This window comes from Haliaeetus leucocephalus, unplaced genomic scaffold (assembly GCF_000737465.1).
Source record: "Haliaeetus leucocephalus isolate CR32 unplaced genomic scaffold, Haliaeetus_leucocephalus-4.0 Scaffold848, whole genome shotgun sequence".
NCBI lineage: Eukaryota > Metazoa > Chordata > Aves > Accipitriformes > Accipitridae > Haliaeetus > Haliaeetus leucocephalus.
In genome coordinates this window covers 4,686,906-4,712,770 of record NW_010973284.1, presented here as the reverse complement: position 1 = coordinate 4,712,770, position 25,865 = coordinate 4,686,906, and the positions used below count along the sequence as shown (strand labels likewise).

The 25,865-nt window shown below is 37.2% G+C and overlaps 1 protein-coding gene across 3 annotated transcripts in view; it reads left to right on the top strand.

Annotated features, from left to right (window-relative positions):
• Positions 1-25,865, top strand: part of ZFYVE9 (zinc finger, FYVE domain containing 9) — a 66,003-nt gene continuing 40,138 nt past the window's right edge. For 2 of the 3 annotated variants that reach the window (XM_010582379.1, XM_010582377.1), the window contains exons 1-4: positions 38-55; positions 16,146-16,250; positions 22,241-22,345; positions 23,139-25,216. In XM_010582379.1, coding sequence (XP_010580681.1) covers positions 22,276-22,345; positions 23,139-25,216 — 2,148 coding nt within the window. In that variant the 5' untranslated portion in view covers positions 38-55; positions 16,146-16,250; positions 22,241-22,275. Of the gene's footprint in view, positions 56-16,145; positions 16,251-22,240; positions 22,346-23,138; positions 25,217-25,865 lie in introns of all 3 variants that reach the window. The other variant, XM_010582378.1, reaches the window with a different exon arrangement.

Below are 25,865 nucleotides of genomic sequence, written 5' to 3'. Positions count from 1 at the left end.
GCGCCGGGGGATCCCCCTCGCCATGCAGACCCGGCGGCGCCTGCTGCCTCCCGAGGTGAGTGAGCGGCGCCCAGCCCTCCGCCCCCAGGCCCGGGAGGCCGGGGTATCCCGCTCCCCAGGCCCCTGCCGCCCGGAGCGAGGCCCCGCGGGCGGGCGGGCGGGGAGGGCTCCGCCGCCTCAGCAGAGCCGCCGTATCGCCGACACCGCCCCGGCCCAGGGCCTGGGGGCTCCGGGTGCCCCCTCTCAGCCCGCCGCCCTTGTGCCCCGCACGCCGCCAAGGGGAGAGGCGCCTCGCCGCCGAGGGGGAAGGCAGCGATCGCCCCTCAGCCCTCAGCGGCTGGTCCTCCGAGCCCCCTCCCCGGGTGCCTGGACTGGCTGACCCCCTCGCCCGGCGGGGCCGGGCCACCTTTCCCCCCCCGCGCCGGCCATCCTGGAGAAGGGGAAAGAGCTCTCGCCGCCCTCCATCGGGCCCCCCCTCCCCTTCAGGGACCCCCGTGTGCCGCCGGTGCCGGTGCGGGGCAAGGCGAGGCTGTTCCCCGGGCCGGCCGGCGGCCCCGGGCCGCGCCGTGGGCACGGGAGGCAGCGGGCAGCCTCGGCTGCCGGCCCGGAGAGGGGAGGATCCCTGTTTGCATCTCGTGCCCTTTTTATGGCCTGATCTCCGCTCCTTCCCCGGGCAGGGCATGTTACTGTGCTCATCGCGATGTGTAACAAGTCACTCCTGCAATGGTGGTAGTGGTGGAGGGGGATGGGGCGAGCGGGCGGGATGCGTTTTATAACATCTCTAATTACGTGAAACTGTGGTCATGTCTCGCTCTAAGAATAACTGGCACTCTTGGCATGTCAGACTTTTTGCAGAGGTGGGTTACTTACTTGCTCATAAACGTTACGGTTAAATAGGTGCGTGTGATGGAGGGTGGCTGAAGAACTGTTTTTATCTTGTTAACCAGACTGAGAAACAAGTAGCAGATGGGAATTGATAGACTTTATGTTTTCGTGTTAACTATCTTGTTTATTTATAGACAAGATAGTCCTGATTATTTTGTGACAGAGGTTTTTTGGAGGGTTTAATTTTTACACATATTTTCATTCAGTTCAAATATTAGAAGTTGACTGAATTCCGGCAATCTTTTTATTAAGTGTGGTTGTATTGGATTAGAATTTCTGAATAACACTGCCCTCAATATTTTGGTCCAGGCTGAATCCAAAACTGGAAAGGGCCCTGTAGGAACAAGTAAAATAATAATGAAAAAGATGCTCCACTTGAATAAAAGCTTTTATTTTCTTTGGGCAGCATTTTACTGACTAGACAATGTTTTAAAACGTTGTAATTAACTTTTATTAAGTTTTATAATCCATTTTTGATTGCGTGGAATGGATCCAGATTTTAGATACACCTTCAGTCGTTGAAACAACATCAAAATCCTTTGTTACTGCCCGAACCCAGTAGTGCATTTCTTTTTATAAAGTTATGGCATGTGATATGAAATGAGAACAGTCTCCTTGACCCAAGAGAGACAAAATTAAAAATCTCTTCAGAGGTTTGGGGAATCCGAAATGGAAGCTGAATAAGGGCCTAAAATCTCAAACCAGCTTCTCTCTAACTCAAGCCCTGATCTACACCTAACAAGTTACCATGTTCTGACACATTGTGATTGATTCTCTAATTGTCCATTGCTTTATGGTGCCTTCTTTAGTGTGTGAAAAAGGAAGAAAAACACCCTAAAACTGCATTGCTGAGTCGTGATATTGGGTGTTATTTTTGTGTGTTAGCTTTGAGTCAGTTATTAGGCTAGGGATTAAATACTTTCAAACACACATTTCAGGATCTGAGGCCTCAGGCTAAGACTGAGACGAAATACAGTTTTTTTTTTTAGTTTGGCATAAAGTCTGACTGTGATTTTCTCAGGAAACAAAGGTAGAGACTGAACAAAGATGCAGTATTAAAACTTGTGGCCAAAGAATGATAAGCTTTTAATGTCTGTCGTTGCCTGTCCACTAGCTGTGCCAACTTTAGCAGAAAATAGCTTGCTAGTTTTTGGGTTTACAGGCCGTCTATAAAAAAATTACCTGGAAATTATTTTGCAAGAGTATTAGAGTGAAGTTTTGCTTTTGAATAAAAGTTGGCCCAAAAGAAATAGATTATGGGAAGAAGTTGTTGTGTATTCATGTTTTGTTGATCAGAAAAATCTTTTGATGCACTAAGCTGAGAATCTTCCAAATAAAAGTGAGTTTCCTGACAGAAAATCAGATGAGGGATAATAGTTTCAGTGCACGGTTAGTCTGTGTGCTGATGAATCGGCGACCTTGTCCAGAGCATTGTTGGAAGACACCAGTATATTCATAGACTACTTTGAAAGTTTTATATAAAAGCTACTGTTTGTTTTTTTTTTAATGTGATTGAGATTGAAGTCTCTAAAGAAATTGAAAGGTGGCCTGTTTTAGAGCTCTATTTGTGATTCTTTATGAGACTTGAGCTTTGAAATGAACAGAAATGTGAACTAACATGCTCAGTTTTCCCTCCTGTTGTTTTTGTGAAGCATTGAGAAATGTGTCTGTGCAAGGATACTAAAAGTTTACAAAGCTTTTTGTATTGATAAGAAATACATAGTCAAGAGTAAATGGCTGAAAGTAAGTTAAAGTATTGAGGTTTAGTTGATAGAAACAGCTTTTACTTTTGTGTTGGCTACATCTTGCAGCACTGGGAAAATTGCATCAATTAATGTAAATGGATGGGAAGTTTTAAAAGATATATCAAGGATCCGTCACTGACATAGTAGTTTCTACTTAATTTAGAATTCAGGATACATATTTGTACAAATTTATTTGACCAGCAACTAGAGCAAAACACGCTATATAGTTATCAAAAGAATAGCACACTTTGAAAAATGAGTGTGATAAAAGTAGATTACCATTATCATAATACATACAAATATGTATTTTATATATAAAGAATTATTTATTTAATAGATACAAATGATTCTATTTTTACAGACAAATAAAGTACTTTCCTACTTATTGTTTAGTTGGCTGGGTTTCACTTAATTGAAACTAAAGCATAACAGAATTTCTTTTAATTTATCTGTTAAGATTCTTTTTAGACATTGAATATTTGTAGATTTTAAGGTGCCCTGTTAAATCTTAATGAGTGTAATTCTTGGCTAGTGTTTGTGGGAAGGAATGAGTGTGAGTGTCATACCTAGGGTATTAAACTACGTCATTCCTTTAAATGTTAGGTTCTAGAGAAAATTACAAGACATTGCAGATCCCAGGACCTTTTCATTGCAATTAATGGAATACTGCACTCGGTGGTTTTGTCTTTGACATGTATTTGTTTCTTGAATGTGCTTTATGATGTTTCCTCCCTTTTGCATCATACACATGCAGAGTTTGGGATATTTAGGAATGCTACTATTCAGACTGCCATAGCAGATGGGTGGAACAGGAAAAATAACTTTAAGGCAAGTTTATATGTATTCTTTCACTGAATCTTTCCAGTATTGTTTATTGCTGGAATATTACAACAGTAATTATATTGCTATTATATTGCTAGAAGACATGAGTAGAAATGTGTAGTATTGATACTTATTTTTCGGAAATAACAGCCCTCCAACTACTACATCAGCATCAAATAGGCTGAAGGTGAATGGTAGAAGAAATCCATAAAGGGTCACTTAAACTATTTTAAAGGTTGTTACTGGAGAAATCTAATTAATTTAAAAACATGGTTTAAAGACAAACAGCGCGTGGCCAGGAACTTATGGGTGACAACACTGGATAAATTGTTCCATCTGTATTCTTTCATCCAGATCTGTTCAAGTGGGAGTTGACTTAAAGAAGCAGATCCAGTCAGTTGAATTTTACACAGGCATAGTTCTATTACAGTAAAAAAAGAGGCAAAAAAAAAAAAAAAGTGATAAACTGAAAAACAGGTGTGGGGTCACAATCTGTAGATTTTCTGTGTTTTAGAAAGTGTTTAGCTAGAGTGCTATCTGAATAGCTTGCGTGATATCTTCAGTCTAAGTATAAACTAAGGCAATAGTTGTCTTAGTTATGAAGGCCAGTGAGGAGAGAGCTTAAAGAAACTTTAATGTTGTTTTTCTTCCATGTAAACTTTGATAATTTGGAAATGTCAATATGTGGCAGTCTGAGCATATGTTACGCTTTGAAGTTTTGGTGTCCATATGTTAAACTTTTCACATATTCTATCCCCAGTGTCCACTGTACATTAAGCAAATGAAAACATGGACTTCAGTGTTGGATTTCCACCTGCATTGTTTTTTCATTTGTCTCTATGTTCTTAAGTAGCAATTACTAACCTTCATACTGAATTATTTGCAGATAATGCTAATGGCTGTACCCTCTATATTCTGTCTCTATGTTGTACATAGAATATAAAAATATCTTTGTCTTGTTTGCTATATGTGTTAATACTGCTTACACCTCTGATATTTTGATGGCAACTGAAGCTACAAATCTATCTTACATGTCAGTGGGGTCACCATAGTATCAGTTGTTTAAGGGAATACACTGAAGGTCCAGAAGCATTCTGGCATGCTCTGCTAGGATTGTCTAGGTTTTTCTTTCAAGAATTGTATTGCATGCTACTAGTATATATTTTGCTTCTGTTTTCTGTACTTTTCCCCCCTCCTTTTAATATCAGCAGGAAGCTTGATGAATTTAAGAGATTGATTGCATAATGAAGTTGAGTAGGACTTTACAATTGGAAATGGTATTGCCAGTTAATAATTTTTCTTAAAATTGTTTTGTTGGTTTTCTGTTACTGTTTTCGTTCCAACATAGTAACAAAGGTGGAAAGCATTCTAGTGGAAGCTTGAGGCATCAACTGATACTTAAGATAGTGATGCTGCACCCTGGTTTAGGGTATGGCTTTGTATAGAAAATAATGCAGTAATGTGTCTTTGATAGTGTCTTCCTGTTTTTTCGCCTGGCTTGAGCTGAATGACATTCACAGTAGTAAGAAAAAAGCACTAAAGCCTTACATAGACAAAGCTGGAACTGTTTTTTTCTGCTATGAAAATACTTCTGTGTTGTAGATTTCAGTTTGGTAACTATTTTAGCTATTCTTCATTAGCAACAGAGGAATTAGGCATGATCAGAGATGCTGGAAATGTTTTGAGCCTTTGCTTGTGTTGAGAAAATCCCTTGTCCAATCAAGAGTTAGAAAAGAAATGCTATCTACCAAATTATGACTATACTTACTGGTAATGTTTCATTGTGAGTCTTACTTACTGACTTCTTCAATTTTGCCAAAGAGCAGTTGTGGGCCTGCATAAAAAGGCAAAATATTTACTATGTCTTGAGTTCAGTGCCTTTTTTTTATTAGTGAAGTGGTAGCTGGGAGGAACCTGTCCGTCCCTCTTCCCAGTGTACAAAGAATCCAGAGGTCGTTTCCTATCAGATGATAAGTTGAAATTAGGCCATACTTGTGTCAGAGATTCATGTGTGCTCTATCAATTCTAGAAGTGCCATAGCTTCCCTAGTAATACTTATAAGCCTTACTTCTGGATTCTTGCAATTTTAAAAATTACTGTAATAGGAAAGGTTTTATTTACTTCTATGGTATACTGAAGCCTTTTTTTATAAATAATAGAACTAAATCTTTATACATGTGCTCTGAGTACAACATTTATGTTTCACTCCAAGTTTAAAATTTTATTTCGGGAAGTAAGATGGGTGAAATACATTAGAAAATTCATATAAGATTATCAATGGAGGAACATACACTGGTACATTTTTCTAAAAAGTACAATGTGAACTTAAAAGGAGTTGGTAATGTTCAGTATAAGAAGCAGATCAAAGAGCTTTCTAAATTGCATAATAGCTTCTTTATCTGTGAATGACACTGACTATTAGAGGAGCTCCTCTGTTTCCAGATTCTGTTTTGTAGTGTCAAAACTCTGCTTTGAACTCGGCGTACGTGTTGACTTACCTGTTTGCACTCCAAGTGGGATCTTGAAGATTGATTTAGGATAACTAAAATAAAGGCCAAGCCATTTGAAACTGTGAATTTATAGTGTATATAGTTGTTATAAATTCAAGAAGAATTAGCAAATCATGTGAATATGCATAAAATTTATTGCTTGATTGGTTGGCCAGTCAGATTACTGGAAGCCTTTTCTTACATTTCTTTTAACCTGGACAATGAAACTGTTCCCTCATCTGTTTCCTTTTCTTCTGTAACAGCTTTGATTTTTGTATCTTCCCTGCCCTCCCTCCCCCCTCTTTTTTTTGAATTGTTGGATTTTAAGAGGAAGGTTTAAGAATGGTATCATTAGCAGTAAAACATGGGGGCCGGTTTCTGGTGATCTAGATTCCTCTGGTCTGTGTTGTGCTCAGACCACATTCTGATCTTGGCTGTGCTGTACATCCAATATGTCTGAGATAGACTTTGGTGATCTGTGTGGGGGTGACTTAGGTAATCCCTGCCCCTGTCATCTGCTGAAGATGCTTGGCAGAATTAAATTTGTATTCCCTCTTCAAGTTCTGCAGCTCTGAGCTTTGCATATCAATTTAAACAAAATAAAATTAATTTTGTTTCTACGCCAGATTGGGAAGTGCAGTGACTGAAGAGGTAGCACGTCTGCTTTTTCTGCAGGTGTTGTAGAGAAGGAAAGGCAAGTGGGCCTCAGTAATCTATCACGGAAGAGGGGTAGATATCTGATGCTGATGATTTCTTAAATAAGCATGATGTGAAAGAGAAGAGCGTATACCTTGGATCTCTGTGTGTGTCACTTCCACTAACTGTTGAATAGGGATAATGTTTACCTGTCTTTTTAGGACGTTACAGATCCAAGGAGCATGTTGCCTGATGTCATGCAAGACTGAGGACTGAGAACTGGGCTTGATTAAGCCGATGCTCAAAAGAACTTAGTGGTTCTTGGATTGAGTCAGTGCCGTGGGCTGGTCCAGTGATAAAGGAGCTCCCATTGCTGTAGCTGAAACAGTGGGTATCTAAAGCCAGATCTGTTTCTGATGGCTAGGACTTATTTTCCACCCATAATGCTTTAGAATTTGTGGAAGATTGTGTAAGTAGCAGGGAAATTCTTACAAGAGCTGGAGATGTAGAGAACTATGTTTTGTTTTGAATTAGAAGATGTGTTGAATGAGTTTTATAGTGTAAACTGAATCTGATGTTATATGTACCCTTGGTAAGCATGTTGTTATACCATCAATGGAATGAAAGAAGCTTGTTTTTCTGTAGATTTAAATCCTTTTTACCCCTTAGTATCTCTTCCCTTCCTTCACCGTCTGCAATAACTCCAGCTTTCTCACATAACACCATAATTCTGTTTTTTCCAGAGCTGTGTGGGTATTGATTGCCCAGCAGGTTGCTGCCAAAAATACATATAGCAGCTTGCTTTTCCTTGGAGGACAGTCATTGGGATTTGTTTTTACTGTGCAGATACTAATTTTAATGAACTTTTTTTTTTTTTGAAAGATGAGCATCAAGAATAGTAAGTGAACAATATGATCCCATAATCTTCATTTCTGTAGGAGAGCAGGTTAAAGATAAAACAATTGAAAAGCAATAGTAACTGAACACTTACCAGTACCTAAGTCCTCTTCTTATTTGTGTTACTGAGACTGTGAATACTGAGTTTTCATTGTAGCATGGGGGAGACACAAGAATTACATGGTTAAAATATACCCAGCAAACCAATCATGTCAATGTAATTTTTTATTTCCTGTCTGCACTGTAATGCAGATAAATGAACGTTTAATATGAATTGAGATCGCGTAAGAGGCAAGTTCCTTCTTTGTCTATTAATCTTTTTTCATTTATCTAGCAGTTTTTTTGAAATTGCATGTTCTTCTGTAATACTGTAGAAATACATGCTATAGCTTGCTCCTGAGACTTGCGTTTAATAGAGAAAGGCACAGGTATCTGATTTACACCCTTTTTGGGGTTTATACTTTAGTATATAGCTACAGTTTCTGTTTGCTGGCCAGTTTGATAGTTTAGCAGAGCATATTGGTTGTCATCATGTTACAAAGTTACATTGTGAGTGCTATATTGGTTAATTAAAAATGAGTATTTTAATGATCTCTTGTTTGGTGAACTTGAAAGATGTGCAAAGCCCACTTCTTAGGTTATGTTATTAACAGATTGCTTTAAATAGTATATATATTGAAACAGCCTCTTAACTGAAACATCACATTGCATTGATTGTAGGAATTTCATTTCTGTGTTTTTGTATAAATGATGAAGTCTGAATAAAACCCCAGTAAAATTCATGCATTTCACAGTTCTTTCTTGATTCTTTTCTTCTAGAAATGTAACTTTAAAAGGACATTACTTAACTTTAAGTGTCAGTGTACCTACATACTCTTATGCTTTCAAGTAATTGTATTAGTGTACTGACATAATAGCCTCTATATTATATTTACCTTAGTTTTAGTTAACAAGTCACCTGTAAGATGCATTTTAACCTATTGCTGGAATTTGCACAGAGATTTTTTTTCTTTTTCTTTTTGTGTACTCCTGTAGAATGAACATGGATTTTATTATGATGAGAATTAGAAATTGTTTCTTGAGACTCATGGGCAATAGGTATGTATGTATATGTAGTGGTTTTGTTCCCTCATTTTTTTCCTATAATGCCCTTTGTGGTTATATTTTCTCTCTCTCTCTCACTCTTTTTTTGTTTTTTCCCCCATTAAGCTTCATTTCTGTACAGATGGCTTGTAGATGCAGTTGTACCCTCTACTTAGAGGAAATGTATAAATAGTGGCTCCTATGTAGTTAATGAAACTTGTCTTAACTAGAGGTTTCAAATACATAGATGCTTGAGGGAAGCAGGCAGCTGTGCTGATCCTGGATGTTGAACATCCAGTGTGTGTATGTGTCAAAAATTGTATTTCACAGTCTAAAAGGCTGAGGGTTTAAATGAATTCATGAAGGAGCCATGATGACAGTAAATAACTATGAGGATAGGTAGAAGGGAGGTTGACAGTTACAATGATGTGTTATGATTTGACTGTTATTTTGGCCACTTTTTTTTTTTTCTTTTTTGATAGCTGTTTTGTCTAAAGACTTTGATTTATGTTTGCAAAGTGGACACATGACCGTTGCTGTTGGGTTTTTTCCCACCATTCCTAGAAGTGAGGAATAGTATCATGTGGTTAATAAGGTTATTTACAACCAGTTTATACCAGTGGATCTGAACAGTGATGTTGAAACATATGGGGTTTCTCAATTTTTTTGTCAGAGAAGGAAGAAAGCATGGGTAGGGGGAAAGAGAACGGATGCAGGAAGAAGTGAATGAGGAAGGAATGTGTTTGAGAGGGGAAAAGAAGACTAACAGGTGAAGAAAACAAAACACAAGAGTATACTACAGTCTAAGAAGGAAAGGTAAAGAAAAGAGGTAGGGATTTGTGGGTGAGCAGAATCAATTACTGTATCAGTGGACAAAAGAAGTGGCAGAGGTTTCTCATTTTCGGACTATCTGAGAAATGTTGCATCTGAGTTTAGGAGGATTTGGTGTTCCTAGAGCTCTGTAAGATTTCTGAAAACTGTATTTTGACTCATTAGTAATGAATGCTTTCAAATTTTTAATTTTTTTAATCTGTTAAGCCTTTATCTCCTGTGACTGCCAACAGTGATACAGAATTATGGGCACTTAAGTTTTATAACTAGAACTTTTTGAGTATTACATAAATTTTAAGTACATGTCCTGATTGGTATATTGCACCACTGGAACAATGGGGGAAAAAAAAGCTTTACAGCAAATCTGGATGCATGTTACTCACCATTTCTGTTGGTTAGTGCTTAGTCCCTTCAGCACTGTTAAAAGCATGTTAATGGACCTCAGCATAAATAAGAATCATACTCAGAAATAGCAGTTTCAGTACACAGTGTTGCTGTGGATGTATTGAGTTGTATTGAGAGAGTTACTAGTTACAGATGACTTGAGGTGTAATGCACTGTGAGCATCAGCAATGTAGTTGGATCATGATCACAAACATGGGAGTGAACTTTGCTACATTTGACAAGACAACAGTGTTTCATAGTGTGTTAGTATTGTGTGTGTGTGTATAAGTTTAATCTTGGCGTGTTATGAATAGAAAGGTCAATACAAAAATGGGAATTAAAAGTTACTTCCTTTGAGGTGATTTCAGGTTGAAGGGAGTATGAGATAAAAATTTATAGATCTCTGAGTTTATTTTCAGGGATGCATAGTAATCCAGCTCTACGTAACATAGGATTTGAGAAATAGTAACTGTTTGCTGTCTATAATAATGGTATTTCTTAAAAACGTGTGTGTGTGTAAGATTTTAGAACACTGTTAATGTTACATAGCTATCAAATGAGTAAAAATGACCACAGCAGTGTTGGAAAGAGGTTGTATCCAAGTGTGTTGATATAGGTAGCTTTAGTAGCTGATTCTGCTCTTCAGAAGAAACTGACTATAGACTTTCAGACTTCTTTTCTGTACAGATTGTCCTTTCTCTAAAGAGCAGCTGAGTGCATAAATTGTGTCGCTTCTAGCAGCTTCTCTCCCCAGTGGGTACAACTCAGAATTGATGGGCTAGTAAATGGTAGCAAAGTGGTTTCCCTCTTTGCCCGTTGTCCTTTTCATCTGTCCCATTCTGGTTGCGTGGCAATTCTTGCTTTTATTATCAGATACAGATTTTGCTCACGGCACCTGCAAATATCAGCCCCTCGTGGGTTTTATAAAAAGGACAGTTCCTTGGCCATTGCAGGCATTTAATTAGTGATTCTAGGGGACCTTAGTCAGTTTTTCCCTTGTTGCCCAAATCTAAGAAACATTGAAACAATGATCAGTATATTTGGGATTCACTCTTCTTTCTACCCTACATTAGAAAGAAGAAAAATAAAGTGTTGGAATACAGGATTAATCCACTCAGAGATACATAGTGTGTGACTTCAAATAATTTTATTCTTCAAATCCGGTAAACATTAACTTCTAATAGTCAACCCCTTGTTTCTCAAATACAGAAACATAAAAAGTCATCTCATAAACCTATTTATTCTGTTTTACTTTAGTTTGTATTTGAAGAAAGTTAAATAACAGCTGCAGTTCAGTATGTTAAATGTAGTGGTTTTTTTAAAAAGCACATTGTTGCATTGATGACATTACATGGAATCTATGCACAAGATAAGAAACATGATTGCGTATTAAATTTATGTTTAATACACTGTGCATTAATTTTTTTTGGTGTTTTACAATATTTTGAACTCGGGAGTTGTATGAAACAAAGTGTTATAAAACATTAGATTTATAAAACAGTAGATTTTGAAGTGAGCTCTGTGAGCATATGAGTAAGCTCAGGAAAGGATTTTCTCTTTTTTCCATCTGTATTCCTCTGGAAAAACTTGCATGGAAGGGCAGTACTGCAGTGTAAACCTATCTATTTGCTCTTCCAAAGAGCCAGGGATGGATATGTTTCAAGGCAGGGAGAAGTAGTTAAGTAAGGAGGACGCATGGTTCCTGTCTCCAGGTGCTGAGGGCCCTGCCTCTGCGGCGTGCCGAGGAAGTACGGGCTTTTTGGCAAGGCTGTTTTTTGTGTCAAGAAAATAAATCAATTTCTTTCTCCTTGAAATAGTAAAAAGGGTAGGAAATGGAATTTATTTTCTACTGTAAACTGTTATAAAGCAGGTGTCCTTTTCAGTTGGGCTGCTTTCTCTTATTTACTGGAGGACAGAGGTTGATAATGCTGCTGTAATTTTTCTTGTTTCCCCGTTACTTTTGACTGTGATACGTTGTATGACGCTTCTTTGAAGTTGCTGCTCTTTTGACTGCCTTACTACTGCTCTGGCATGTGTGAATGTCTCCTTATGGAAACTTGGCTGGAGACAAAAGTGAAAATAATAGCTTTAAAATGGCATGGGGAAAAGTCAAGGGAAAAAATGCAAATATTAGTGAAGTAATTAGGGAGACTGTATTCTGCTTTGGGTGTTGTCCATCTCTATTTGTTCAGTTGATTGGAAAAAAAGACAAACCACTGCAACATTGAAATAGTTTATCTTTTGTCAGCATTCATGGGTAGTGAGGTGGTACGAAGTATTGTATTGCACAGAAATAGCCTGCCATGCCCCAGTCTGCTCTTTGGTTAATTTACATTGGGTAGTAGGAACATCAGCGAATTATGGGAAATAAAACCAGAGGGTATTTGGTCATCTTCAGCTTTTGGTGCAGGAAAAGGATTAGCAGCAACTGTGTCTTGTTTATATTTGTTACATTTCATCTCTTGCTGCTGTTTTTAGCATTTCTTATGAAATGGATTTATGGTGAGTTTTAATGGGATTTTCTAATCCTGAACTGTTTCTTAGGGTATTTTTGAAAAATTCTGTTGTTATTTGCTGAGTCTCCTTCAATAAATTTTAAAAAACAATTTTTTTTTTCTGCTTGCATTGTGTGGCTGCTGGTATAATTTATTAATAGAACAATTCGTGTTGAAATGTTTAATTTGGGGGCTAATCTGAAGTCCTTGCCATTGCAGGCATCTTCATGTGTGTGACAGATACTGCTGTTGCTGTGTCACAAAACATTTTATAACACCCACCCTTCCTTTTATTTGGCACACACTAGGTAGAAGGAGCCCTGTACTTTGTCTTTGTACAGAATTAATAAATGTTTGAGAGTCAATGTTGTGTTCAGGAACGGTAACAGCAGTGGAGAATGAAGCTTGCTTTCATTCAGTTAGTATGGACATACACTGTCCATGTAGATTGTGGGTGCCGTTGTGACAGCGTATCCTGAGACAGGTCTGGAGGACTGCCTTTGTGGGACGAGCGTTCCTGCATAGTATTTAGTCTTTCTACTTACATTAATTCTTAAAAAACAGTACAAACACACATTCACGTGAAACTTGACTGCAAGTTGCTGCTTCATTTGAGAGAGGTCAAGAAGGAACCATTATGAAGTGACAAAATTGTTGGGTGCATGGTGAAGTACCATTATTCCAAGCATTTCATCACTTGAATGAATAAATGCCATCTTTTCCACTTGTGAAGATTTAGCTTCCAGGTTAACTGATCAGGTAAAATATTTCATATTGTATAACTGACCTGTGTCCTGAAACTTTGTTTCCCCTCTTGCTTAAGTATGCTGTTTTCCTATTAATGTAAACCCCTGCTAATTTCTTGTTGTAGTTTTCATTCTTGCAAAGTTGAGACCTGAATACATCCCCTGTCTAGACTCTCTGAATCTCCCATCTGATAGTTCCAGAGTGTAGACAATCTAGGAAGTTAAAGATACCAGCATTGAAATCTGGGTTTGCATTTAAGATAATGCCTAGTTCAACTAATCTAGCAATAATGAAGTGCCTTAAAATGGCTGCAAACGTGTTCCTGCCTACTCAAAGACATCTTCTCACTGGTAGTACATTATAGAGAATCTGTAGTGTAGTTAAGAGCTGGATCCTTGCCAGTAGATGGAAGCATTTTTTAGCATCTCTTCATGCTTTGAGCTTTTTCCGCATTTTTTTAACATAGTATCAAAATTGCTTCTTTTTCAGTCTCTTCCCATGTATTATAAGCTATTCCAATTTGTGCTGGTTCAGATTACTTCCATTTGATGTTGTAAACATTTTTTACATTCTTTTTTGTGGAAGATATTTCTAATTTTATATTTTTAGAGCTCTTTTCTTCTATTCTTCATCCTCTCTTTATTCTGGGCACGTCTCTGCTTGTCAAATTTCTCTTCAATTTCTGTTTTGCTTTTGCAGTAATTGGCAGTCGCCCTCTTGGAGCTCCTGAGGGAAATCATACATGTAGGGTATAACCAAAGTAGCACCTGAGTGATACCACTGTAGGGCAGGAGACAGAAGAGTTCAGCCAACCATCAGCAGAAGAGATAAGAACTGTGAAATGCTCAGAGTAAGCAAACTGGAACAGCAGAGACATTGGTCCTCCTTCATTTATAATGATCTTAGGTCTCAGTAGGCACATAATTTTTAGGTGGAAGTGTATGTATTTTTTTCAAGTGTGATGGAGCTCTTTTTTACCAGTGTATATGATTTATGAAAAACCTAATAATCACTAGGTTATACATTGTTGTGAATATTCTTGACTCTCCTTTGTAGTTATTCTTTTTGTCCTTGATTTTTATTTTAATATAGTTCTCTTACATTAAATTCTTACTGGAAAATGAATTTGGCTCTTTTGTCAACTTGTTCATTTTTTCAGGAAATCCAACCTTGTAATTTACCTTTTAAAAATTACTTTTTGTTTAAATATATTACATTCATGTCTGTAAGCATGCTTTGATTTTTGCATTGATCTTTGTAAGGGGAAATGGCTGCCGAGAGTAAATGTTGAATTGTAAACAAAAAGCTCTAGGACCTCCAGGTAGTATCTCTTCAAAGCTTTCTTTGGAGACTGGTAGCGATTGATTGGATCTGTGTTCTTCTGCGTTGAATGGTTACGGACAAAAAAGTTATTATCTGGGAAGAATGGAACAAGGAAAGTGGATCAGAATAAAAACAATGAATAATAAAGCTGTACTGTTGCCCTGAATATCACTTGCCTAGAAGGCTTGTTGGCTTAGAGCACAGCATGTTTCAGCTATAGGTTGCTAGGTCTGATCCATTTCTGATTGGTAAAGATTGAAGTTTGTGGTTAATGTATGACCAACTTGTTCATGTGAAATGTGTTTGATGTTCATGATGCAGTTGGCAGGCCTTGTCATAAATCACAAACAGAATTGTCATTAATTGATCTATCTTTTCAAAGGGGTTGTGGAAACGGAACCATTTTCTTCCACCTACAGACCAGGAGGGGACATGGTAGTGGTACAGATAGCCTTGCCCCACTGCCACATGTACTTCACATCCCTTTGAAAGAGCGCATAATTCTGAAGGCTTTCAGTGGAATTAATTTTTCCCTCACCTCCATTTATGCATGCATATAAAGCCTATCTGAAGAACCTTGTAATATAGTAATTTCTACTATTTGCCAAATATCCAAAATCCATCTTAGCTTATAGACTTAGAAATATAGATGGCATCAGAAATTTTACTTGCCTACAGGAATGGTTCTGTTGGCATACAAAGCTGTGGGATTTTATTCTGAGTTTGGAAACAGTACTACTAAGAGTGCTACTGTTCAGTTCATTAGTTTCCTGGAATTATTACTGTAGCTTATTTCTGAAAAGAATAATAAACAACCCTGGGAAAATTGTAGTATAACACTGAATATCACTTTCATGCATGGAGAACTGATTTTTTTTTTTTTTTTTAAGCTGTGTTCATTTTGCTGGAGTTTCAAGATTTTCTTTTCTAACATATGCTGCTGCTTCATCAGAGCACTAATAAATATTTCAACTACCTAATAGGTCAAATACCAGAACCAGAAAACCTTAAAACATGAATTTGACTTAGCTCGCTCCTTGTTCTTTTTGCACTGTTCATCCTAAACCAGTCTCTTTTTTTCTTTGCTCATGACTGTGTTGGATTTTTGAGCTATGTTGACTGTTAGGATGCAGCCTGTGAAAATGAGCACCTGATCTCTAGAAATGCTGTAGTTAGGAGAACAAGACAGTTTCTTCCGAAGCCTTTTTTATTTGCTTGGGTTCTCCCTGCTATTGAAGGTTGATGCTATTGTGGTTTTTGAGAGAAGCAGCCTTTAGGAAATGAAGGGAACCTAAGACTGTAGGGGGAATAATTTGAAGACAAAACCAGTTGTTTAGCTGTAACAAAATCAGTGGGAAGCTGATGAATACAGTTTACAGAATTCAGAAGGCTGTGAATTTTTGTTGAGTATCAAAGCTACTAGCTCTTTATTTTTGGAAGGCCTATTGTAGTGTAATATAATTAACTTCAGAGGCTAGTTTTATAAATTGTTACAGTCAAGGTCATCAGGAATACAAGGACAGTTGGAGTTGCTGCCTCATTCTGTGGGTTTACAGTTAAATGAAGAATAATAGTAGGTAGGTAGCAATGTGCTTTTTATTAGCAATTTTTTTTCACCAGAATATTGGAGTGCTATAGTGGCATAGTGTATAGATCCCTGAATTTAAAGCTGTAAGTGTAATCCAAATCATTTGAAGGCTTGCAGCATTTGCCAAATGTGCCCGTGCTAGCTGCAGTCATGTGTTGAAAAAACATGGTTTGTGGCAGAATTACCAATCATAAAATACGTGTTTATATTTTCTTTCTAGGATCAAGTAGAACACACTGATTCAGCAGAACTGGCTGGTTGTGCTGCAGTCATCATGAGTAGGCACAGGGTCATTCGTTTCTTAACATATATATAAGAGAAAAAGGTAAGAGGCAAGTTCTGCTCTAGAATATTATGGCTCAGGGATATGTACTTGAAATGCATGTATTCTTATGTATGCTTATGGGTATATATTTATACACATACACCTCTCTATATGGATTTATATCTTATGTAGAATATGGTGGAGTATTTTTAGCATTTTGTTGTTTTGGTTTTTATTAAGAGTCATTGCCTTGTTTTAGAGCAAAGATGTGTCTTATTTTGTTTGGGGAATAGTGGGAAGTGGGCAAAGTCTTCCTCAGTCTGTGCTGTAGTCAGATCTCATCAGTTAAAAATACAGCTATTGCTGAACTCTCTGAACAAACTGTTCATTACAGCTAAGGTGCTTGACTTCTTCCTCTCAGGGGCAAATAATACAAAGATCGCTAAAGGGAGCTGGAACAATATGTGGACTTGACCATTGTTTCTTGGGGTTGAAGGAAGTCTTTAGGAACACTAGATCTAATAAATTAATCTGTCCAGGTGATATGTAATTCCATGTTGTCATGCTGTGGGAAAATGACATTTTCTGGATGTCTGATTTTTATCAGGCTGAATGAGCAATGTTTGGTTTCAGTTTGATCATGCCCCTTGTGACTTTCATCTTAGGAGTCTTTCATATATATTTTTGATGAGGACTATAAGAAACTACTTTACTATTTTGTTTAGTAAGAGTTTACTGAAATGTCTATGTTCACAGTTTCATATTGAAAGGGTAGTCTACACAGGACAGCATGATAAAAAGTTATTATTCTGGTTCTTTACATGCTCTCTGATTTTTAGGCCTTTGCTATGAGGCTAATAGTTGTATGTTGGTATTATTTCCTTTTGGTGCATTTTTTATTATAGCGTTTTAATGTGATTGTGTGCTGGTCATCCACTGTTAGAGTCAAGAAAATTTGAAAGACTTAAGACTGTCAGCTCCAGTGGTGAAAAAATCTTGAGGGTAATTTAGGATGTGCAGTGCAGAAGATCATGGGTCACGTAATTCCTATCATAGAGACCAAAACAAATACGAGTCTTGCCGCTTTGCAGGTATAACAGAAGGCCTATCTCTTTGTATAGTTCATTTCCCAAGAAGAAGCTGGCATGTGGGATATCTGAGCTATCTTGAGAGGCAATCTCCAAGGTTAAGCCTGTTCAGAATACCATCTAATTTTAAGGAAGACTTTTCTGTCCTTTATTTTTGTCTCCTTCCCTCCCCGCTAATCAATTAAAGTTTGTCTTATGTCTAAATGCTATGATGACTAGGATAGTAATTCTGGATACTTACGGCACAGACATTCTGGTACAATGCACCTTTGTATTTAGACATTAGGGGAGGGTAGAATAAAACATAAATTCTTAAGTTTTAGAGATGAAGATGATGATAAGTCCATGCTGTTGTATGAAGAAATTGATAAGTAGAACACAGAGTTTCTGAATTACGCATGATCTGTGATCCAACAGGAGCTTGAAAATAATCTGATTGACAGGCTGCATGTTTTCATTAGCTTTTTGCCATGGAAGACATGAGATAACTCTGCAATGGGTAACAAGTGATCTTGGGTTCGGGGCTTACTGTACAAGTGGATGGTAGCCATTGTATTTTTCTTCTTTTTTTTTTTTGATACAGAATTAAAATTTGAAAAAAATTTTGCTATTTAATTTCCCTCCCCCCTAGAATTAGTCTTTTCTGCCAAATCATTGCATGGAGGACTGTATTTTTGAAAAAAAAAAAAAAAAAATCTTACGCTTTTCAGTGGGTTGGTGATTTATATCTCCTTTTCCTTGCACTGGCACAATATCCTCTTCTTCATATTGTTCATCCCAGTATATACTAATTTAGGAAGTGTCTCCTTTTGGGCAGCATACAGCTAAAATTGCCATTGAAATTTCTTCGTGATTTGCTTATGTTTTTATTCTCACTTTTCCAGGGTTTAAGTTCTGTGTTTGTTTGTCAGCTTCTCTCCATGCCATGGCTTGGAATAGTTGAGGAATGCTAAAGAGTTTCACAGCTATCAAGGATCCTTTAAAAAAGTCATTTCAACCTTTATACTAGCAGGAAGTTTTGGACTAGAGTAATTCTAAAATGGTTCCAAACTTTTATAGTGGTACCTGTGAGTTACAATCAAAGTTTCCAAAGACCTATAAAGGAATATGTTTCTTTTTATTTATGTTGGATATTTCATAAAAATATTCAAAATAAAATTAAATTCTACCTGATTATTATAGCATGCTGTGTTAGAGCATTTTGTGTTTTCTGTTTTGATCTTGGGTTGCTGGCTATGCAGAGTTGAAGTATTAGATCTAAAACTGGCAAAAATATGAGTTGCTGACAATGTATTGGTCAAGAAGCATTGCGGGTATCTGTCAGGAACATGAGTACTCGTCCTTCTTTTCTGTCAGGAAAAGGGCAGTAAGGACTTTTGTGGGTTTGGCAGTGTGTTTTGCCCTTGGACAGAAACTTCTCGGAAAGCTTGGGGAGGGTTGTTGTGTTCTTAATAATAATAATAATAATAATAATAATGAAATACCTACATGCGTAAACAATGAGATCTCATTTAGAGTGGCTGTCAGCTTAGTGATTATGAGTTTAAATATAAAAGATTCTCCATGTATCCTGGTACATCAGTAAGTGAAATAACAGTAATGATGTAAAAGGTCTTTCCTCTCTTAAGTTTGGACTATAAGCATCCATCAGTCTGGATTTTGGCACATTGCATGTTTGTGCACCAGTATTTGAGCTTCAGAATTCATATGGTTACATGTATTTGTTTACCCGTAGTTCTCTCTACTTAGAATTTTTAAAAATATAGGAAAAAACCTCTGTCATATTGGAGCAAATTTAAACTCACAAATATTAGATATTTAATATTAGATAATATGGATGTTAATAAAATATTAATTTCACAGAGATGCTGCGAAGTATTAACCCCATTGATATTGTACGGGGGTAGGAACAAAATTCTAAGTCTTCTTTATAAGCCCTTGTTATTGCTAAACATGTGGTCTCCTAAGTCTGAATATTTGTATTTTTCTAATGTTATAAAATCACACTTAATATAAAATTTAAAAGCCAAACCCTGACTGAAATAAATAAAAATTATTATATTATGAACTTCTAACACTGCTTGCTTTGGTTAGGCATATCTTGTTCCTGATTTGTATGACAATGAAAAAACAGCTAGTATAGGACTAAATTTAGGAAATGTTATATTCTCCTTACTCCAGTGTGCATAAATTTGAGTTAGTACTGAAGTAATTTTATCAGGCTTTCAGTCGGGTTTTGAAGTTGTATGAATGGTCAGGTCTGAATTTTTCTAAGCATTTGAAAGCTATACAGAATCAAAATGCAGTCTTCCAGAGTTACTTAAAACCATGTTTTCAGCAACTGCATAATCAGCATAGCATTCCTTCCCCATCAACTTGCTTGTCAGTAATCGTTATCTTCTCTCAAATAAGCAAAACAAAAAAAATCAATGCCTGTAGCCTATTTCTTTGAGGCCACCCATACTGCAGAGTGTGTGTTTATGTCCTAGTGAATGCCTTGCCCTTTTTGACTATGAAAGTGGATGGAAGTCTGAGTGTGGTGGCTTCAGACAGCACAACAGTTTGACTCTTGAACACAAAAATTTTGTATGACACTTTCCAGTCTTGCAGTGCTTTACTGACAAATACTCTTTGCATCATTGACCTTAGTAGTAGGACTTTGCCTAGGAATAATTATTCACATCTTCATCAATTGTTTGCTAGACTGGAATATTACCATTATGATGTAAATTAAATACATTATAAATGGATGTGAAATTATATGGTATTTTGTACAAAACTATTACTATAGTGAGTTAATTTTGGTTGATGTGTAGAACTCTGAATAGAAAAAAAAAATTTCAGGTGAAATATGCATTGGGACAGATTCTAAGTAGTTTTTCAATATTTGATATTTACCGAGCTGGTAAAGATGCTTCCTATTAAGGAGTTGAAATGAGGTGGAGATAAATGTGCAAGAGAACCTCCAAACTCTTGCAGTTGGATGTAGTTTGAATGAATTCAGTATTTGTATGTCTAAGGAGAAGCATCTGGTTTTAAAATTATTTTGGTTTAATAGAAATGTGTGTAGTAAATGTAATTGTTTCAGTTAAAATGGTATTAAAGATTTTTAACACAATGACTTGGTAGGCAGACTGGATAACTCAGGAGGACCTTACAGTAGGTATCTAGGGGATCAAGGAGTACACTCTGTCACAGTTAGAGGTCAGAACCTGGCTTTTGGTAGAGAATGTGAAGTGTTGAGCTTTTTTAGACTTCTGAAATGCAACCTTTGATCAAGGTGGCCAGCTTTTCCATTGCTTATGTTATAATCTTTGCATCTTTGTATAGTAAATGACATGGCCAATCATCTATTTTCCTTGCAGAAGGAGTTAATCTGAAATCCCAGAACAGAGGACAAATCTGGGAGTTTGTAAGGTGACAAGTCTAGTTCATCTCTGAATTTCTTTGCAAAATGGTCTTTTTTTGGGTGATGCTTATTGCAATTTCTAAGTTGCCATTACACTAATTTTCTTTAAAATTGGCTTTTGTATACATCTTTAAAACATGATTTGATCTGATTATATTAAATAGCAATGTATTTATGTTGTAACATGATCATCTTTTAAAAACATCATGTGTCAAATTTGAGGTCAACCTTAAAAACTTGAACTCTGCATTTTGTGGTATTTTAATGCATTATCTTTTTGTACCAATAACCTAATCGTAGCTGTTGCCCACAATAAATACAAAACAGTATTTAATGTTGTAGTAATTGAAATAAAACTGGTTGATATTTTCCTCAAATCCAGATACTATGGGAGTAATGTTAAAGTAAAGTATAGTTTTAAATTGGAAACTTCCTCTGACGTGTTTCTTGTGTCTGTTGTATCTCTAGCGTAAAAGAGCAGGTTTTAAATTGAGCTGGAGTCTAGCTGTCAGGTCTACCACTGTTTCTTACTGCAAAACAAGGTTCTCACCCTCTCCTCCTCCATTTCCTTATTTCACAACATTGAAAGCCAACTCTGAAGAGAATAAGGCTGTTCTGGATGATGTTCAGAGAGATCAAATCAAGGTCTCTCTTTATGGTATATAGGTTATGGCACACATTTCTCAGTGAAAATGTCTTTGCTGGTAGTGAATGTTTTTAAAAAATGAATCAAGGTGTCTTGTTGCTACAAGACTTTGGTACCAAGACAACCATATTCCTACTGTTAGGGTGAAAAATTACTTATTATGTGAAGTTGTAGAAAGTTACTTAATGACTTAAGCTTGGTTTATTGTGGTTTTTTTTTTCTTCCATTTCTCCCTTGTCATTTTCTTTTCTAGCCTGAGAGTATTGTCTTTTGATGAGACTATTTACTTCTGTGCATTTTGCTAGATTTCCAGTGCCTGCCTTTCAGGGAAACAGGGATTATTAAAGCAGGCATTTTAGAGCTAGCATGATTCAAGTAACACCCATTAAGTCCTTTAACAACTTCTACAAGTATGAATCTTTGAAGCATCTCTGGGAAATGAGGAGTGACACGGAATACTGCTAGCCTAGTATACATTAAAAAATCAGAAGCGCAGAGAGTTTAAACTACTTGTTCAAAGCCATATGAGCTAATTGGTGGTAGCATGGAAAAAGGCCAGATCTTCAGATTGTTAGTTGGCCTTCTGGTTCTCTAGACTGCTATGTTCTGACTGGTGTTGGAGCAGTTTTGCTCTTATCATTATGGTGAGTCTGATGGTTAGACACATTAATGTGGGAGACTGGAGGTAATAAAATCCAAAGCAAGTTTGGGGAGGTTGTTAATCTGAATTAAGCAAGTTTAAGCACACAAATAATTTTTATTCCTGGAAAATACTTTTCATTTATGCATGTAATGTATGTAAAATTTTATTTACAAAGGACTTCTTTTCCCCTTAAATCAGGGCAATATGTAGTGGAACACTACTGACTGAAGGTTAAGTATCTGATTGTAATTTGTTCTCTGGCAGGTTCAGACAAGAATCTGGTGGTCTTTCCCTGACAAATGGAGAACTATTTCCAAGCAGAGGCATATAACCTCGATAAGGTTTTAGATGAATTTGAGCAAAACGAAGGTGAGTCATTTTGAACAAGATAGTAGATGCACATTAGATGTATTCTACAGAGAACACCATTGAAGAGGGAGAGATCTGTGATACCCTTTTTGATTTTGAGTTGCAAATTAATCTCAGGACTTGCAAAAAACATCTGCTAATTTTGCATGGTGTGTCTTCAGTATTTGTTAGTAGCATTCTCTTCTGTTTCCATTCATCTTGTTTACTTTTTAAAAATTTCTCACTCTTTTAATAGCAAATCTTCTGTACGCTTTTTAAAGAAACGTTTTGTGAAGCTTAATCTTAGTGGCAATATTTTAATCATTTATTTTAAACAAATCAGGCAACCTTATTTTAAGCTTCTTTTGCAGTTTTGGGAGTCTCAAGCATAGAAATGTTTTATTAGGTCACATAAATCATATAATGAGAGTTATCATATTTGAAGTATTAAATTTTTTGCTTAGCCTAATTGCTACTTCTGTCCTGTCAAGGATGTTGAACATTTTATGGGAGTGGGAATCTTTCTAGGCATTTCTAGCTGTCTAAAGTATATTAATCAATAGTTTAAAGTTGCTTGTGCAAATTCAACCTGATACTAATTGGTGTAGCTCTAAACTTCTTGAGTTCCAGAAACATTATGCAATTACACTACTAACGGTTGATCAAGGATGTTAGTTATGGCAGAAGTGTTTTACTGTTGTGCCCATATTTGAACATCTCTACTTTTATATTTGGGGCATTCTAATACAACAGAGTTAATAAAACCTGTAGCTTTAATATGACAGTAATTTCTCTTATTTAAACACTTTTTCAGATGCCGCTGTTTCACCTACACTATTGGGTGCAAAGTGGAATCAGATTCTAGATCCGCCTTCTCGTCGTCTGTCATTTAACCCGACCGTGGCCAGTGTTAATGAAGCTACAACTCCTAATGAATGTCAACAGAGATTAAAGTCTTTCTCCTTGTCTCATTCAGTGACCACACCAACAGGAGGAGGGGATCACTGTGCTAATGGAAAGGATTTTAGCGCGAGCCCAGAGACCCCAGTCATGTGGATTGATGATCAGGCAGCAGCAGACGATCAATTGATTAAAAGGAATAGTAATCGGGATGATCAGTGTAACACTGTGGAAACAGGAGAAAAGAAATGTGGAAATACAGCTTGCTTGCCAGAGGAGAAAAATGTACTAGTGGTGGCAGTCATGCATAACTGTGACAGAAGAACACTACAAAGTGGCGATTTGCTGGATTGTAAAAATTACAACAGTCAGTCCCTAATGGACACTATTAGCTTTACACTGGATAATGAAAACCGACAGAGTGATCAGTTTAGTGTTACTGTAAATGGATCCATGGAAAAAGATACAGATACAGAAAAGCAAGTAAATAGGCTGTGCACTGAAGATGACTCTATAAGTAATTTGATTAATGCTTCATCTGAAAGCCTGACTGTTGCATGCCCCTCCTCTCGATTAAAGGATGATTTTAATATGAGTAAAGATTCGCTGTTTTCAGAAGCTACAACTGCAGGGATTAATGCAGTGACTCTTTTACAGAGACCAGCTGATGGTACCATTAAAATACAAGAAAACTGTGTATCAGTTGAAAATTTTACTAGTAAAGCCATTCCTCAGAGAACGGATCTAGAAGCTAAAAACTCTTCTTCTGGTTCAAGTAATGGAAGCTTAGTTGTAGAACAGGAAACAACCCAACAGTTACAGTCTAGGCTACCTGGGCTCACCGAAACTTGTCAACCTAACATGGCTGGAAGTGGCAATTATAAGGAACACATTGTAGAACATTTTGCCCCTGAGGATGTTAGTGCCACTGAAAGCGAAGCCATTGAATGTGATAAAAATCTTGGCACAACGGAATTGCTCAGCATGGCAGAGTGTTACCCTGAGTCTCAGGAGATGACTAATTGGGAACTGACAAAGTTGAATGAGATGAGTAATAAGCAAACTCTGGGAGAGAATGAAAGACTTTTGCAGATGAAAGAGCCTGATGATGCATGTAGTAATAGTAAAGAAGGTGGAGATGGGATGATGGAGGCAGGCATACACTTAAAAGGGACTGGTATAGATGAGCTTGAAGGGTCCAGTCTCTCTGATGTGATGGCTACATCAGCAAGCTCTCTGTCTAATGGTTGTGATTCCTATGGAATGCAGAACCCAGTTGTTACTCATGTTCCAAAGTCTTTACCTTCCAAGGAAGACTCAGTAACAGAGGAAAAGGAGATAGAGGAGAGCAAGTCAGAATGTTACACTAATGTTTATGAACAGAGAGGAAATGAGACCACAGAAGGGAGTGGTCTTATTTTAAACAGCAGTGGTGACCACGTAAAGAAAAATTATTTACATAATCTTTGTAGTCAGGTTTCATCCATGCAAGGGCAAACTTCACCAAAACCAGTGACTAATCTGCAATCTATCAGTGTTCCTTTTGGTGGTGCAAGACCTAAGCAACCTACAAATCTTAAACTGCAGATTCCGAAGCCATTATCGGACCACTTACAAAATGACCTTGTTCCCCCAAATTGTGGGGGTAATAGTAAAAACAAAAATGTCTTTGGTAAAACACAGTTAGGGGATACAACAGATGCATTTTCTGGTGAAACCTCTTCAAATGCCTCTGTTACTGATACTAATGGGGAACATTTGGAAGAGTATGAATCTGGAGTTTCTAGTAGTCCGTGCCTTGCAGTAGCCCCAGATAGTCCAGATAATGATCTCAGAGCTGGTCAGTTTGGAGCTCCAGCCAGAAAGCCTTTTACAACTTTGGGTGAGGTGGCTCCAGTTTGGGTTCCGGATTCTCAAGCACCAAACTGTATGAAATGTGAGGCCAGATTTACATTCACCAAAAGAAGGCATCATTGCAGAGCTTGTGGGAAGGTAAGTTCGTATTTTGTGAGTAAGCTCAAAGCACGCTTTTTTTCCCTGTTACTGCAGAAGATCAAATCAGAGGACTTCCTCAGCCACTGGCTATAGTTAACCTGTGATATCTCTGCCTAAAAAGCCGTGTTTGATTTGTGAAGGAAAAAAAGGAGTTTCTAAGCTCTAATCTATTTACGGTTCTAATAGAGAATAACTAATTGTTATTTATAACTGAAAGAATTATTAGCCTGTATGAGCAGTGTGTTTGTTGATTGCAATAATCAACATCATTGGATTCATGTCGAACTGTGATAAAATGGCTAAGAGCAGGAAACTAGTTTGCAGAAATTACTGCATCAATAATCCCATCAAAGATACTGAAACATATTGATGTGAATTGGAAGTGTGCTGTTGAATTGCTGGTGTTCCTGCTGGTTTAGATCGCTGATCAGCTCTTGTTCTTTTAAGTCTTATTTACTAACTTTTCTCATAGTGCTTACGTTATTTTAAAGAACATACATTTTCTCCTGGGAAAAAATACAGTAAATTATCTGTAGCCTGATGTATGTATACATGGTGAGAAATTTTGTAATGAAGACAACTAAAACATAATTTCTGTATCATTTTGTGTTGTGTAAGAAATGTTTTATTGTTGACTTTTTTGAAG